Source organism: Ochlerotatus camptorhynchus, unplaced genomic scaffold, assembly GCF_037179485.1.
Source record: "Ochlerotatus camptorhynchus isolate MF236.1 unplaced genomic scaffold, CSIRO-AGI_Acam_v1.1 ptg000316l, whole genome shotgun sequence".
In the NCBI taxonomy this organism is placed as follows: Eukaryota; Metazoa; Arthropoda; class Insecta; order Diptera; family Culicidae; genus Ochlerotatus; species Ochlerotatus camptorhynchus.
In genome coordinates, this window is record NW_027040804.1 from 4,383,118 (window position 1) to 4,399,710 (window position 16,593).

General features: G+C 37.3%; 2 protein-coding genes across 3 annotated transcripts in view; one reads left to right on the forward strand and one right to left on the reverse strand.

Annotated features, from left to right (window-relative positions):
- The window catches only part of LOC135707696 (protein phosphatase 1L), a 128,179-nt gene that overhangs the window by 38,496 nt on the left and 73,090 nt on the right, over window positions 1-16,593 (reverse strand). The gene's annotated exons all lie outside the window — the stretch shown is intronic.
- Ziz (dedicator of cytokinesis protein Ziz) overlaps window positions 10,323-16,593 on the forward strand; it is a 319,014-nt gene continuing 312,743 nt past the window's right edge. For both annotated transcript variants that reach the window (XM_065229540.1, XM_065229541.1), the window contains exon 1: window positions 10,323-11,548. In XM_065229540.1, coding sequence (XP_065085612.1) covers window positions 11,450-11,548 — 99 coding nt within the window. In that variant the 5' untranslated portion in view covers window positions 10,323-11,449. The remainder of the gene's footprint in view (window positions 11,549-16,593) is intronic.

The window sequence follows — 16,593 nt, forward strand, 5'->3', positions numbered from 1 at the left end:
ATCAATTTGCCCCCGGATTACTGAAAACGATGTGATAATTTTGTGGTGAACAAATGTTCAATAATTTGGGAATTGCGACCAAAACAGGGGCTCCCCCTCATTCAGACGTTTCTTTTGACGTAGAACTACGTCTTTGTCGACTATACTGGGGTGCAAATCAAAAAATATGTGTGGTGAAGTAGTGTTAGGTTTTGAACGCTTGTAACTTTGTCATTTATAGATGAAATTAAAATCCAAATACGCAAATCGATAGGATATTACATTACAAACCTGTTGAAATAAATATTTTTCCATTTTTTTCTGTAATAAAACTTTGAAAAATGTATAAATGATAATTTTATCACTGTTTTCATGAAATAAGCGTTTTTTTCCCCAAACCCAGTCATCACAATCGAGTTACACTTGGTTGCACATTGTTCTGAAAAGATATAAAACAGCACTGCTGTCGCGCTTCTGCTCATTACCGCTTCGGACGGTGTGGCGCTTGGTCCTGTAGTAAGCAGGAGCAAGTCAGTGGTTAAAGGTGACTTGGGTCCCGTTCAACTAAGGGGTTGTTTATTAACTACGAGGGGGGCAAGAATCCCAAAAAAATGTCTACGTAATTAAAGAACATCCCCTAATACGAAACGCGGAAAAGTTAGTTGTGGAAATACCCCCCCCCCCTCCCTCCTATAACGACAACCTCAACAAAACATGGACCTTAACGATAACTTTTTTCCGGGAAATAATTGTTAAGCAAACTACAATGTAGTAAAGAAAGTTTAATTACGTTAATTTTTTTACGCCCAGAGATCTTCGAATTTGAGAAAAAAATCGCTCACAATATTTTGATGTTATTCGGTGGGTGGGAGGTACCTCTATATATGCAATTAGTTAAACATCCGAAATCCATTTTTTTTACATATTCTGCACAAAAGATACTTACTGCTCCGCCCCATTCATAAAAAAACGGTGGGAAATCCTGTCAGGGCGGGGCTTAGAAAGTATTTTTTGTGCAGAATATGTAAGGAAGGGGGGGCGTCGGATGTTAATCCATATGCATATACCGTGCATCATAGAGAAAGAAGCTCTATCTACTGTTCCCAATTGGTTTCTCTAAGGGTATTGAAGTAAAGGCATATTCGTAATCTACATTAAACATGGATTCGAAATCCAAAATTTGATCAATATTAGAGCACAGGAACTTTTTTAAATAAGTGCGATTACATTAGCAAATATCACCATCTTAGCGCCCCTCAGTGGGACTTTGTATGGGAGCGCGCTGTCAATTTGTTAGTTTAGTGTCAAACTGTGGAGTTAATATTTTGCTTTAAACTTTGATTTAAAAATCGAGATGAAAGTCTACGGTTTCGAAAAAAATATCGTTGTGCTCGAAAAGCGGTGTTCTTTCAAATGGTGTATAAAAATCGACACACTTTTATAAAATTAAAGAACCCAATTGGCGCAATTACTCAGGAATGCTTGTGTGCCCACGTTTGTTTTCCCACTAATCTGTTTCCCTCTTGCTCGCACTCCTTCAATTTAAATGCTGCATTAGTGTGCGCCGATTAAACGTCAAAAAGCTCTATACTGAGGTGCAAATCAACAAACAATTTGTGACGAAATAGTGTCAGTTCCTATTGTATTCGATGTCGATGTCAAATTTAGTGCACATTGATCACAGCAAAATAACTCAACATTTATCAACCCAAGGTAGCTATGTAGGGGAAATTCTGTCAATTCTTAACCATTACATTAAATTTAAATACATTATCTCATGCGTAAGATGAACCGTGGTCTGAATATGCTAACATGAATTGTCGCGAGTTTTGAACCATAACCGAAACATTGAAATACTTTAACAATTTAAGATAAAGTATAATAATCAAAAATGCATGACATACATCAATTTTGCGTAGTTCTACGTCATACTGCGCTCGTGTCTAGGACACAACCCTTTAATTTTTTTTTTCAAAAAAGACTTGGTAGCGCTGCTATGGCATGCGAGCGGGATGGAAAGAATAAATCGGAATATCAGAATTTCAATAAAAGGATAAACATTGACGTTCAGGAAATATTGCAAAGAAATAGACTGGGATGCATAAAAATAGAAAAGGGATGTCTTGAATAGAATAAAAAATCTGAAATTTGCCATCGTTGATGAGGATAAGAATGCGGATTTGAGGATCAAATGGATGTGGGGTGCAGATGGATGAGGATGTGTTGTTCCCCCTGGGACCAAGATGGACTCTGGCATGACATGACGTTGCAGCGATGCGGCATTAAGGAAAGAAAACTCGATGGCAGGGCTGGTAGCGAGTCACTTTTTAGTGACTTGGTCACTTTTTTCAAGCCAGTCACTAAAAAGTCTCTTTTTTTAAGGCCAAGTCACTAAAGTCACTTTTTCTCGTAATCAGTCACTATTTTCAACTTTTTTTAGCGTGAATTTATTTCAAGAATGATAATGATAATGATAATCATTATTCTTGCTTTGTGGCGTTTAATCGTCTTTCTCTTTCTACAGGGTGTCTACTCATTTTTCTAAATAGAATTACTTTCCAAATTTTCCCAGTACTTTTACAGATAAATTTCAGGTTTATATAAGAAAGCTATTTTTTATGCGTTAAAAATATGCTTTTTTATTTGTAGATCAAAAACAACAACAATTCGCCAAACTTTCTTAAGACATGGCAATCAGTTTTAAAGAAACAGCTGTACAATCAAATCCATTGAGTGTTGATATTTAACACTTACTTAATTTCTCACTTAATAATGTTAAAAAAGCTTACTTAATTTGAGTAAGTCTAAGATCTAAAATTTTTCAATATCTTGTATTCCATGTTCAAGATATTGGAAATCTTCAAAGTGCTAGAATCCAAGAAAAAATAAATGATTTATTTTTAGTTCGTAATTGTAAGAATTTTGGAGCGGTTCTGAGTAATGAAAAGAAATGCGGAGAATTTCAGTAAAGCTCCATAAACAAACTGCGGGAACATAAGGGAAGTTAATACGCTGAAAATATGGGGAACTTACTGGAAGCTTTAAAAACCTCAAAGCAGGTCTTTTAGCATCCATAAATTTTCGGGAACTTGTAGGAAGTTCCTAGAATTTCAGAGAACTTCACAGGTGTCAAGCGAAGTTGAGAAATATAGAAAACATGAGGGTATTGTGCAAATTTTTAAGGAGCTCTAAGTACCTCAGAAAAGCTAGATCTAGAGATTTTTGAGGAATTTCAGATCTTAAGAGCAGTTTCCGTAGCTTTTAGTCCAGACTTTTGGAGCAATTTAAAGATCTATAATCGTAAATTAAAAAAAAATTCAGGATAATTCCATGATGGGCTGAAAAAAAATCGGGAACCCTTAAGATGTTTTGGGGACATTTGAAGGTGTTTACGGGAATTTACATTTAAAGGTGTTCCAGAGAATTTCTGGAACGAGATAAAAATTATATGAACATCCGGAAAACGTGATAGTATTTTAATCGTGTTATACTATGGAGATTTCAAGAAATTAAAAAATACGAATATTTAGCTACATTGATTAGAGAAAATCAACGAAGATCCATTAATTTAAAAAAAAAATGCGAAAACTTTTAGCAATCAGTGATATCTTCATGAAATTCCAGAGATCTCATTATAAATTTAGGTTAAAAGTATTAATATTATGATATTCAGCAATGTTCAGAGTACTTCAAGGACGATCAGATAGCTTCAGAATAATCACATTAACTTAAGCAAATTTGCAAAGACTAACAAGCAGTTCCGTGGAATTATGGGGTATTCCATGAATTCTATGATTGATCCGAAAACGTCAGAAGCGGCAGGGAATTATGAATATATATCAGAAAATTTCCTGGATTATTAATCAAATTTAGAGAACTTCAGGTAACCATAGATAAGTTCAGAGAAAATTAGTGAGCGTTTATAATGGATATAATACTTAAGAAAAATTGTCGAAACTTCAAGACAACGTTAGAAACATTGAGGAAAATTTAGTAAGTCCTATAAAGTTCAGGGAAGTTTTAGAATTTGATGAGAAGTATTGTGAGCATCTGGCTAGTTTCTCAAACTACAAAAGAACTTCAAGGCAGTTTCATTAACTTCAGGAAAAATTTGGGAAATTTCAAGTAGTTCTGATTTCCATTGAAATATTCCTCAACATTGCAATAAAGCTAACCTCCTAATTAAATATTCTTTTAGTTTTCCTCGGAATTACCTTGAAATTCTCCACAATAAGAAACCCTTTGGAAAAATTCTCCGAATATTCATTGAATTCATTTCAGATTTCCTTTTTGAATCTCACTCCTTCCCTTGGAATTCTGCTCACATTGAAAGCCTCCTAAGAATGCAGTGGCATTTCTCCTCACAAATTCCTTAGATTTCCTCTCATGATTTGGTTGGCAAACCCTCCTGAATGTATTTTCCGAATTCCTTGGAAGATGTTCTGGAGTTATTCTCAGATTTAATTGTATTCCTTCTTTTAGTATTTTCAAAAAGATTCCAAGGACTGATGCTCCGGATTCGTTTTCTCCCACAACTTTATAAAATTATCCTCAGAAGGCCCTTGGAATTTTGCTATGAAAGAGTTGTGCTCCTCAGAAATTTTCAGAGTTTTCATTAAAATTAGCTTTTTATTCAATTCGAGGTTTCTTGAAATTTTACTCAAAACTTCTAGGCTTCACAAGAAATCTAAAATTCTTCAGAACTACCTTAAAAGCTGATTGCATTATGATTACCCCTACAAAGGTTTGAGCTGGACGATTTATCTTTAAGATAATTGAATATGACATTTTAACCAGGTTGGCAAACAAAATCGAACTGGTTTCAGTTACAGATATAAATTCTCTTTAGAGTTTACAGTTGCTTCACAGCGATATAAATGTGGAAAAGCTCAGGCGTCCACCTCTTAGTTCGCCTTTTTGTCCACCTAAAATATTCATAAGTATTACAAGCAATCAAGAGCTAATGAACAATCAACAAAGCATCCTATTACACTAGCAACCCCGCAATCTGATGCTATCATAATTTTTAGCAATGTCAGGAATGATCACGAACCCCTAACATTTGCCAGAAAACTTACTACTAACTCAAGGTATCTTTCAAATAAGCTTCAAAATTGCATATTTTTTTTATCAAATGTTAAATTCAGTCCTCTATATCCGTAATACGCGCGCGAGGCTCAAACCTTTGTAGACTACTTTTTTTTTTAATTAATCTACTATAAAATCAAATATTAAAAATCCATTATCACCCTCGTGGCGAACAGAAATAGTTTTTGCAGTGCTACAATAATTATTAAAAAGTCGTTATGAAAGCTATATATATAAAATAATCCGTTAGAGATAACTTCGTCAAGATACATAATTTGTCAATTCATAAAAAAAATCACTGGATAACTGTTCAAAAGACAGTTTAAACGTGTGAAATGCAGTGTCTCTTAAATTCTGTAAGTGTTGCTAAACGTTTGATATGTCTATGCATCGAATTGAAAACATTTATTCCTTTATAATATAATGAATTTTGTGAAGCACAAGTCAAGAAATGTGGTGTTCTTATTTCAACCGCGTTTCTAGTATTATATCTATGAAAGTCACTTCCTCTTTCAATTCGATCACACAAATATCGAGGCAGCAAACCGTTAACTACTTTAAAAATGAACACCATAGTCAAATATACAATTCTTTGCTTCACCGACAACCATTGTAAGGCGTCTAGCATCAAAGTTGAGGAAGTGAATCTATTACATCTCAAAATCAAACGCATTATTTTATTCTGCAAGCGCTGTAATCTCGATATTTGTGTTGCATTAGACAGAAATAAAATGTAAGTGCAAAAGTCCAGATGATGAGAGATGATTGATTTGTAAAGCTGTATTTTACTGGCAATAGTTAAATCGTTTTTCAGTCGACATAGAATTCCATACTTCTTGGCAATTTTCTTGATGACATTGTCAATGTGAGAGTTGAACTTAAGTGTGTCATCAATAATCACGCCAAGATATTTAATCTCCCGAACGCGATCAATAGTCTCATCATCAATTACAACAGAGACGTTCTCATTTACTCGATTCCGCGAAATTACCATAAATTTAGTTTTACTTGTATTCAATTTTAACTGCTTATACTTCAACCATCTACTTAGAGCTACTTAGAGAACGCAAATCTTCATTCAAGTGTAAAACGGCATCATCTAAATCCTTAGCTGCAATGAATAACACAGTATCATCTGCAAAAAGATTAATGTCGCAAAATCGTAAAACACGTCGCAAGTCATTAATATACATAATAAATAACAGGGGCCCTAATACACTTCCCTGGGGCACTCCAAGGTTATTCCCCACGGGACTGGAAACAGAATCATTAAAAACAGTCCGTTGAGTTCTGTCAGACAAATAGCTTTCAAACCATTTATATGCAGTACTCGTAATTCCAAAGCGCTTGATTGATCTTAACAATAAGGGCCTAGAAATTGTTTCAAAAGCGCGTTTAAGATCCAAAAAACAGCAACAATCGTATCTTTACACTCCACGTTATTTTTCCACTTCGCTAATACCAAATTCAACGCGGTTTATCAAGAATGACCTTCCCGATATCCCGATTGTTCTGGTATCAACAAACTATTACTATTTAAATACTAGAACAGCTGGCCTTTAACAACAAGTTCTAAAATTTTCTCTAATGTGTGCAACATGTTGATGGGACGAAACTCTTCGTCTTTAATCGTTCCAGCAACTTTTTGAATAGGGACCACTAAGGATTCCTTCCAAATTTGTGGCACATGTCCAGTTTGTAATGATTCATTAATAAGGTCCAGCAAGATGTGGGCAATGACATGAAAGCAATCTTGAATAACTCTAGCATTAAAATTATCTACTCCAGTCGATTTTCCTAATGAAAAACAAATAACTCTAAGTTCATCTAATGTAATTGGGTGAAAAACTTCAAATCTACAACTACTATTAACTGCTGTTTTATTTCGTCAGGTTCATCGACCAATTCAATGGATTGATTAATCAATGAAACACTTTCTACAAAATAATCATTAAACTTAGATGCAATACTTGTTCTGACTGTTCTAATGTGCCATTAAAAGTTATGGACCGCGGTTTGCAATTACAGGTTTTAATAAAGATTTCAAAATTTTCCATAACTCTTTGCTGTTGTTTTGATGCTGATCAATCTTCCTTTGAACATATTCACAACGAGTTTTCTTTATCGATTGTGAATACTTATTACGCGCGATTGTGTACCTAGTCCAATGATTGTCATTATTAGATCTACAAAACTTTTTGTACCATTAGTCCCTTTTCCGTTTAAGACGCAAAAGATCCAAATTGTACCAGCTGTTCGAGTTTTTCAAAGAAACAAACATTTGCTCAACTAGTTGATTGGTACACGTTTTCAAAGCATTATTAAGAACACCTGTAGATTCATCTAAGTTACCGGCCGCGAATGGAAAATCCAGGCTTCTCTCAACAAGATTCGAAACAGTTTGCTTCGAATATTTCCTCCAGCACCTCAATTTTACAAAATTATCGTTATTGTTAACATGGTCTAAGACATTAATCACTAAAGTCTCATGAGCGGTTATTTTCAAATCAGTATCCGTAACTGAACAAATGGAATCAAAATTGGAATAAACGTGGTCAATTAAAGTTCTACTGTGCCTGGAAATACGCGTATATTCATTTACCGTTTGCTTTAAATTAAAAAACTCAGCTAAACGCTTCAAATGATTCGAATTATGGTTATCACGCTAATTAATATTAAAATCACCAGCCAATATATTTAATTTACTAGAATCAAGGAATGTCTCAAGCCAGTTCTCTAAAACTTTAACAAAACGCTGGTCACTAGAACTGGGAGAATGATACAAAACACCATAATTACCCATCTTCATGCCACGTACAACTGTAATGCCCAAGAACCAGTTGCCATCAATAACTTCGTTGGTACGAAGGTTGAATTGAACTGATTCTTTGACATAAATAGCAACACCGCCAGTGTGTCTAGAATGTGATAAACAAGTAAAGCATTTGATGTTTTTCTGAAAGATTTTTTCCCCAGAACTTCTTTGAAATGAGGTCCTTAGAAATTATAATAAAATTCCACGAGCTTTTAAAACTGTGCATGGATTTTTACTCCAGATTCTTGAAAATCTTGAAGTATTATACACACTTCGAAAATCCTAATTTTACATGTGACGGAATCCATCTTTGATATAAAGGATGACACGTAAACAAATATGTCATGTAAAATTAAATGCTCCGAGACTGAAAAGTTTGTTACTCGACGAAACGTACGTTTGATTTAGCTGAATTTCGTGACTATCATGACTTAATTTTATGTCAAAATTGACGCTCGTATATGTCAGTCTCAGAGCACCTAAATTTACATGAATTTTTCTAAGTGTGTAGCTTTTATGTTCAGAACTAGTTCAACTTTAAAATTTCTAGTTAATATGCATGTTCAAAACAAAAAAAAAACATTTCAAGCCTCTCTTTTTTTAATTAATTTGTTACTGAATATTAGTCCACTGTGGATCTATAAAGTTCAAAGAGTGAATGAAAATAATGCTTGTATTTTAAAATTCATTATTTTCTTTAAAATATCGTTAGTAACAAAATTATTAAATTCTCCGAGTCTTCCAAGTATTTTAAGGAAAAATACAATTTCCTGAGGATTCCAGGTTCTCCAGGTTTTTGCAGTTAGTAGACACCCTGACTTGTACCGTGGGTTTGGCCATAAACTTTCTATTGAATCTTTCGTTGATATCGTACATAAGTGTTTATGAGATACTTGTTGAATAAGTCTAAATCTTCAAACATTTATTTTCTCTTAGGTCACTTTTAAGTCACTATTTTTACAACTATAAGTAACTATTTGGTCACTTATTTCTTCAACATGGTCACTAAAATCACTATTTTTGACAGCAGTTATCGCTACCAGCCCTGCGATGGAGATGTCGATTTGCCAGGGAGAGCCATGATTTCCGAGAAATCATCGAGAGAAGTTTTCCAGCTCTATCTACACACTTAGAAATTATCGCCGAATTCGGTAATTTTTACCGAAATCTGAACAGCTGAACTGTTCGGTAAAATTGATGCAATTCAATTACTTTTCAGTTACTTTGAAACTAAATCTCCACTAAAATGACAAGATTTGATCATTTAAATAAGGTTGAACATGTTTTAAAATTATTTTCAAATTCAATAGCCTTTAAAATGAAGGTCAAAGTTTTACCGAACATTCAGCTGTTCTGATTTCGGTAAAATTTACCGAACACGGAACCAAAATCTTAGTGTGTAGATTTCTTAAGCTCAACGAAAAAAGGTACAGGGGGAGGGGAAGGGTATTGTGCGGGACTATTTATCGAAAAAAATAATATTTCTATCAAACAGGATTTCTATGTTTAATTATCTTTCCATACATGTTGAGATATATATTCCTAAAAATCGAACACTGCTTCTTGACTCCAATTCTGTCATGCGAACTTCAATTCCTTCCAAGCGCATTGAAACGTCATTGGATTCACTTCGGCATATGGATGAAGGCAAACAAAAAAGATTCGCTAGGAGCGAAATTAATGGATGTTAATTCTCATATTTCTAGCGTTCTTATATACTTTGCATTGTAGCTTTTGAGCTAAACTATCATACCAAATGTTCACATCGAAAACATTAATATTTTTAATGCGCTAATGACGAATTACTGCTCTACCCTAACATCTTCCTGAGTGTTTTTATCTTCCCTAGCGATATGTCCCAGCTCCCCCGAAAATCCTTTGAAAAATTTGCTCTGATTCCGGAATGCATCAAATTTCTCACATGTTTCATATTATTTACCTATACCATGACGATCAAAGAAGGATCGAATACCGCTCTTAATAGGATCAAATTACCTACATTCACTCACGCTCGCCTAGCACAAGAAAGAAAAAAGGAAAACACCGAAACCATATCATGAAAACAATACCACCTTCCCCACCATCCAGCCAGCCAGCGTCTGACGATCATCCACCTCAATCCACAACAGCGATCATTTCGCCCCGGACGATTCATTCAACTCACGTGGTGCGCATGTTATGAATGAATCCACCCCATCCAGCATAAGCATGAACCAAAACAAAACCCACTACCGCGAACCAACACATGCACAGGTACACTGAGCAACCCACCCCAAATGAACACCCCGACCCCGATCGAGCAGAGCATCGCTCCATTCAATGTCAGCGTGTGAGTGAGTGGACTCGCGAACGAGAGAGAGAGAGAGAGAGCCACCCGCCCAACATAATAATAATGCCCGCACCGCAGCAGTTCACTCGGACGATTGGTTTGTATTAGACGTCGGTCGTCGTCGTCGTCGTTGTCTAGCTGCTCGCGTGATAGATTGGCGTTTTCTTGTTTGTTCAATCTCGTGCTGCTGTAAATGGATATCCTCTTATCGCTTCGCGATCCTTGTAATTGGCGATGAATGTCCGCGCCGCCCCCAGACACTTGAGATTACCGACGACGGACGGTCGAAGAACTTGTGCAGTGAAGTGATAGATAGTGATGTGCGTGCGACCCACACGGTACACGGTGGTTGGTGGAGAAAGTGAAGATTCTGTTTGCTGTAGTGGTGATGAGAAGAGGAGTGCATCTTCCTGTCAGAATTTTTCATTCTCAAGCGTTCACTCTTCAGTCGTCTGGTTCGAAAATATGAATGTAAAAACATCAGGAAAAGAGTGTCGCTCATCGCTGCTGCGAGGAATGTGATGATTTTGATTTGCCCCTGTGTGTATGCATCCGATGCCCGTAGACGGTACAACACACATACAGTGATGAAGAGCGCCGCGCGCGCGTGTGTGATGTGAAGATCCTTGATGTTCTGTGAGAAGAACACCGACCGAGCAAAGGCAGCAATGTTTACAGATGTTCTACCGTAGAGAGGAGTGCGCTAATGTTTTTGGTAGTGGTGAGATTGTGTGCTGATGGTCCTGTTTTGTGTTGATAGTGGGTGCAATAGCCAACGTTATAGTGGGATGATGCATGACAACCACTTTTAGGTGCTTCAATTTTTTTTTTAATCAGTTTGTGGGCAGTCAGAAGAGCAGAAGCGGCCATCCGTTGCATGCAGTAATCAAATGGGAAAAAAAGAGTCATTATTAAACATGTCATGGAGGATGCTGCTGGAACGGTCCATGATCTCTGTCGTCAGTGAGCAGTGAAACGCGGAGGAAAACGAAAATCAAGTGATAAGAAAAGGTAGACCAAGAAGAACACCGATAGGCAAGTGTGTGAGACGACAGCCTGCTTTCTCGCAAATAGCAGCAGCCAGCAAGCAGCGAGTTACGAAAGTGTGGTGATCAATCAACAAAATATTGTGGCCGGTGGTCGGTAATTAAAAACAAAAAAAGCGAAAGAAAAATATCATCGACAAGCTATAATAGCTGACGAAGGCGAGAGGAGAACCCCCGAACCAATATAACATAATGACAGAAAGAAAGTTTACCCGCGGGCTCAACAAGCCCGGAATGGCAGCTCAGCTGAGGGAGAACATCTCGCAGGTTGTACGTGAATCTGCTTCACTTGTATGTATTATGTTTTATTTCATTTGTTTGCGAACGTATACTTCTGGGTTTTGCGATTTCTGGTTTATGTTTGGCTGTTGTTCACATTTCACTATCAGATTGAGTGTCAGTATTATGATGCGCCAGATGCAGGCTGTGTAAGTGGGGCCTTGGTGGGTTGGGCTCAACTATTCGATTGATTAAAATGTAGTAAAATAAGTTTTGCTCCCTGGATGTGCAAATGTGCAATAAATTCCCTTTATTTGTGTACACATTATCAGCATCGGAATAAACAGCACAACGCAAGCCCACGAGGGTGCTGTAGAAAACGGTTGTGTAGTTTGTATCGATGAGCTTCCTGTTGTTGGTTCGCGATAGAGCACTCTTCAATCGAGCGTTCGCTCATTTGCCTGTTATTCGTGTTATTACGTTCGTTCTTTTCGCCAGCTGGCGTCGGATGGTTTCATTCTTTGTTTACACAAGGAAGCGACAGTGCTGCCGGTTTTGGTTTTGCATTAGCTTTGCTCAAACTTTCGTTGCTTGCGACTAAATTACAGAAATTCCATAATTTCGCTATCCACTCTGTAATCACATCATCAATATTATTGTCAATAATTCTCCGACCTTTTTGACCTGGAAAATCAGGGATTGTCAGGGAATTTCATTCAAAGTCAGGGAAATATTTCTTTATAACAGAAACATGTTAATAAGTATGGCTGACTTCGCTAGTTTCAACTTAATTACTCGCTGTAGTTTGAGGATGATTTTCAATTTCAAATTTTAAATAGTTTGATAGAGTTGCAAAGTTGTGGTTGTTCAATGCTTGATGTTGCATTTTTGCAAGTGGAGCAAAATTTACTGAATTAAAAGGGTATTTCGATGATTTTGAGCCTATTATAAATTCAGCTCCCACTGGGTGTTGTCACATTCATGAGTTGAACCGAGATAAAAAAAATCAAGTTCCGTAGAGACGCTAGACGTTGTTAGTTTGCTGCAAAATTAAGCTGCTTATGGGAATGTGCGTCTCTTAAAAGATGTTATACCTGATTGCGCCTGACAAAATTTAACTTTCAAGTAGATTCTGCGTCTGCTCGATCCAGAATCAATCCCTTGAGAGCACACGCTATGTCTGCAGGCACTTTTTTTTTGCAATTTTCATGTACCTCAGTTTTTTCTTCACAAGAAGTTAGTATTGATTCTAACAATCAAATCTGTGAAGGTTTAAAAATATTTCATCTTGGGATGTTTGAGAAAAAGTGTTTTGAAGTTTACTTAGCTGTTTTCAAAGGCGTATACGGACTATTGATGATACAAAACTGTTAAGGATCGAAACAAATTCTGCTGAATATGATTCAAAATGGGATTAAAGTTGTCAAAATACTAAGTTTTAATGGTATAAAGGGTGATACGGTCAAAATTTGGTCAATATCAACTTGACGTATTTCTTTCAATTTTGCATTTAAAAAACCTGAACACCCCTCATTTTGAAGGTGTGTGTGTGTAGAATTCACTCTTCAGTTGTCAAAATGCCGTCCAAGCAAGAAGAGCAGCGTATCAAAATTTTGCTCGCGCATCGCGAAAATCCGAGCTACTCGCACGCAAAGTTGGCAAAATCGCTAAAAGTTGCCAAATCAACCGTTACAAATGTAATTAAAGTGTTTGGGGAACGTTTGTCGACAGCCAGGAAGTCTGGATCGGGGGGAAATCAAAAACCGGAAGCCGCTGAGACGACAAAGAGAGTTGCCGGTAGTTTCAAGCGAAACCCTAACCTCTCTCTCCGAGATGCCGCAAATAAGCTGGGTGTATCGTCTACAACCGTGCATCGAGCCAAAAAACGAGCCGGACTATCGACTTACAAGAAGGTAGTGACTCCAAATCGCGATGATAAACAAAATACGACGGCCAAAGCGCGATCCCGGAGGCTGTACACGACGATGCTGACGAAGTTTGACTGCGTGGTAATGGACGACGAAACCTACGTCAAAGCCGACTACAAGCAGCTTCCGGGACAGGAGTTTTATACGGAAAAAGGAAGGGGAAAGGTAGCAGATGTTTTCAAGCACATGAAACTGTCAAAGTTCGCAAAGAAATATCTGGTTTGGCAAGCCATCTGTACCTGTGGCTTGAAAAGCAGCATTTTCATAGCTTCCGGGACTGTCAACCAAGAAATTTACGTGAAAGAGTGTTTGAATAAACGTCTGCTGCCTTTCCTGAAGAAACACGGTTGTTCCGTACTGTTTTGGCCGGATTTGGCATCTTGCCATTACGGTAAAAAGGCCATGGAGTGGTACGCCGCCAACAACGTGCAGGTGGTTCCCAAGGACAAGAACCCTCCCAACACGCCAGAGCTCCGCCCAATTGAGAAATACTGGGCTATTGTCAAGCGGAACCTAAATAAGACCAAAAAACTGCTAAGGGCGAGCAGCAGTTCAAGGCAAACTGGCTTTCTGCGGCGAAGAAGGTGGACAAGGTGGCTGTACAAAATCTGATGGCAGGGGTCAAGCGTAAGGCCCGGCAATTCGGATTTGGAAAAGCGGAAGCCTAACTGAATATTTTTCCTGAATTTAATACTAATTGAACTTGAAAAAGAAATTTAATTTGATTTTTTAAATAAACGATTTCACCGATTTACACGCGTTTTCCCTTGACCAAATTTTGACCGTATCACCCTTTAGTAAGATTCCCTCTTCGGTACCGTCAGATATCGTAACTATGTCATGATCTCAGAATGTTTAAATTAATAAAAAAAAATTGAACAATGGTTTAGTCTCTAAATTTACTATTATTGAGCTATTCCATTGCAAAACGATATATTGGTTCTCAAAATTTGGTAAAAAATTGTAGTTTTGTCCCTTATCGCAAAATATTTTCTTTATTTTTTCGTTAGGCTGACCATTTCAACGTTATGGTAGTCCAAAAACTAGGTTTTTTTTAAATTTTTTTCAAAACGACTTTTTTCTAAAATTTGTAACTTTTGAACCAGTGAGCCGAGTTCAAAGACCAAAATATCTACTGTAAGGTAATTAAAAATACTTGTAATGATATAATAGGGTAGAGAACTACTTCGGCCTAATCACCCATTTTGGGCCTATCGAGCAGAAAACATCAAATAAATCCATGATTTCAGAGTTAACAAGTCAATTATGCGTTTGGTACTATACTTTAGTTAATAAGCTACCGAACGAAGTAAATGAGAACGCGTGATATGAAGGTTTGCACCCATAATTCACAAAAACAAAAGAAGCGCTCCGACCGAATCATGTTTTACCTTCATCCGATAGGCCGAAGTGAATTCATTGGCGTTTCAATGGCGTTTCAATGCGTTAGGCTGAGTTTAGAATCCGTAGGCCGAGTTTGGCGTCAAGAAGCAGTGTTAGACTTTTGACACTATCTCAACGATTGGTTTGTCTTTATCAAATCTTAAGGTACATACGGAAAGGTAAATAAATTTGGAAGCCATCAGTAATAATAACACTCCGTTTGGTGCTAAACTGAGCCAGATTTAGAAAGACTAAGTTCGGGCCGTGCTTAATAGGCCGGAAATGGGGTAGTTAACCCTACAATGAAACTAAAAAATTGGGATTTTGTATTGAAAAACATTTATTGTATTCATTTATTATGGTTTTCATGGTTTGTTGATAGAGGGCGCAATGTGTTTTTAATAATTTTCCTTTTTTACACTGGCTTTTTTACACAAAAAATCTAAAAATCAGCGATGTGTTGTTTTTCATTAGCTGATGATCAAAATTTCATCCTTCAAAAACTGCACGTTTATCAGGCAGTGGCGTTTATCAAGCACATACACTGGAGTCGCTTTTTAAGCGGTTTTTTTTTACACGGTTTTTTTTACGCGGATTTCGGAATTTACGCGGTTTTTTTTACGCGGATTCCGGAATTTACGCGGTTTTTTTTACGCGGATTTTGGTTTTTTTTTACGCGGATTTCAGAATTTACGCGGTATATCGCTTTTTACGCGGTTTTTTCTTACACGGTCTTTTTTTACTCGGTTTTTTTTTACGCGGATTTCGGAATTTACGCGGTTTTTTTTACGCGGATTCCGGAATTTACGCGGTTTTTTTTACGCGGGACATATCACCCGCGTAAAAAGCGACTCCAGTGTACAATGGCGACCAGCAAATCCAAATTGCGTATGCTGAGTCGAATTTGCGGCAGCCATCATATTGCGTTATTGGGATCATTCTTGACCACGTTGTCGTTCCTATTAGCTAACGTTCCTCATAGACATAGACGTTTGAGCCGTACTTTATTTTTTGATGTTCATGTCTGTCCCATATTTAACGTCGGTCCCTATTCCGCAATCTAGTGCCAATCACCGACGGACATCGATTGCCATCCACTGACGGCAATCGAATGTGCAGGAAGGCAGCTTCCACACCTGCGTATGATATCGCACCCATTCAAACACACATGGGCCGGGACCAACGGCTTTACTTCCCTTCCGAAGGAAGACGTGACCAGAGATTTTTATGCCTCAGAAAAATCCCACCGACCTCGACTGGGATTGAACCTAGACCCATTGGGGTGTTAGAAAGCAGTCACGCTTACCACAACACCACCGGCGCCGGCTGTTGTTCATGTCTTAGATCAAATTTCATAAGGGAAGCGTAAAAGAGAAAGAGATATCGCAACAAATTCTCTCTATTATATTGCGCGTTTCACACCAAATTGGACTAATAAGCGCGTTTTCATTTATTAAAAGGTGTGATAAAACTGCAAGTTTACGTCTAATCGTCTTGGTGTCTTCTGTGCACTTATTCCTTATGATGCAAGCAATAAGTGCTCCGAAGACATCAAAACGATTTGACGGAAACGTGCACTTTTATCAAACTTTTTGCATTTTTGGGACAGTCCAGTTTCAGATGCAATCAGCAATACCTGTTTTCTTAGACATGGAGTGGGAGTTGTTCCACCAACGACCCGATGAGACAGCCAATATAAGCTACATTTAAAATCAAATCCCTGTTCATACGTTTTCCCATGATTTCGTTGTACTTCGATGAAATTCTTCAAACTTTCCTTATGTTCTTCGAACGTTTCTAAGTTTG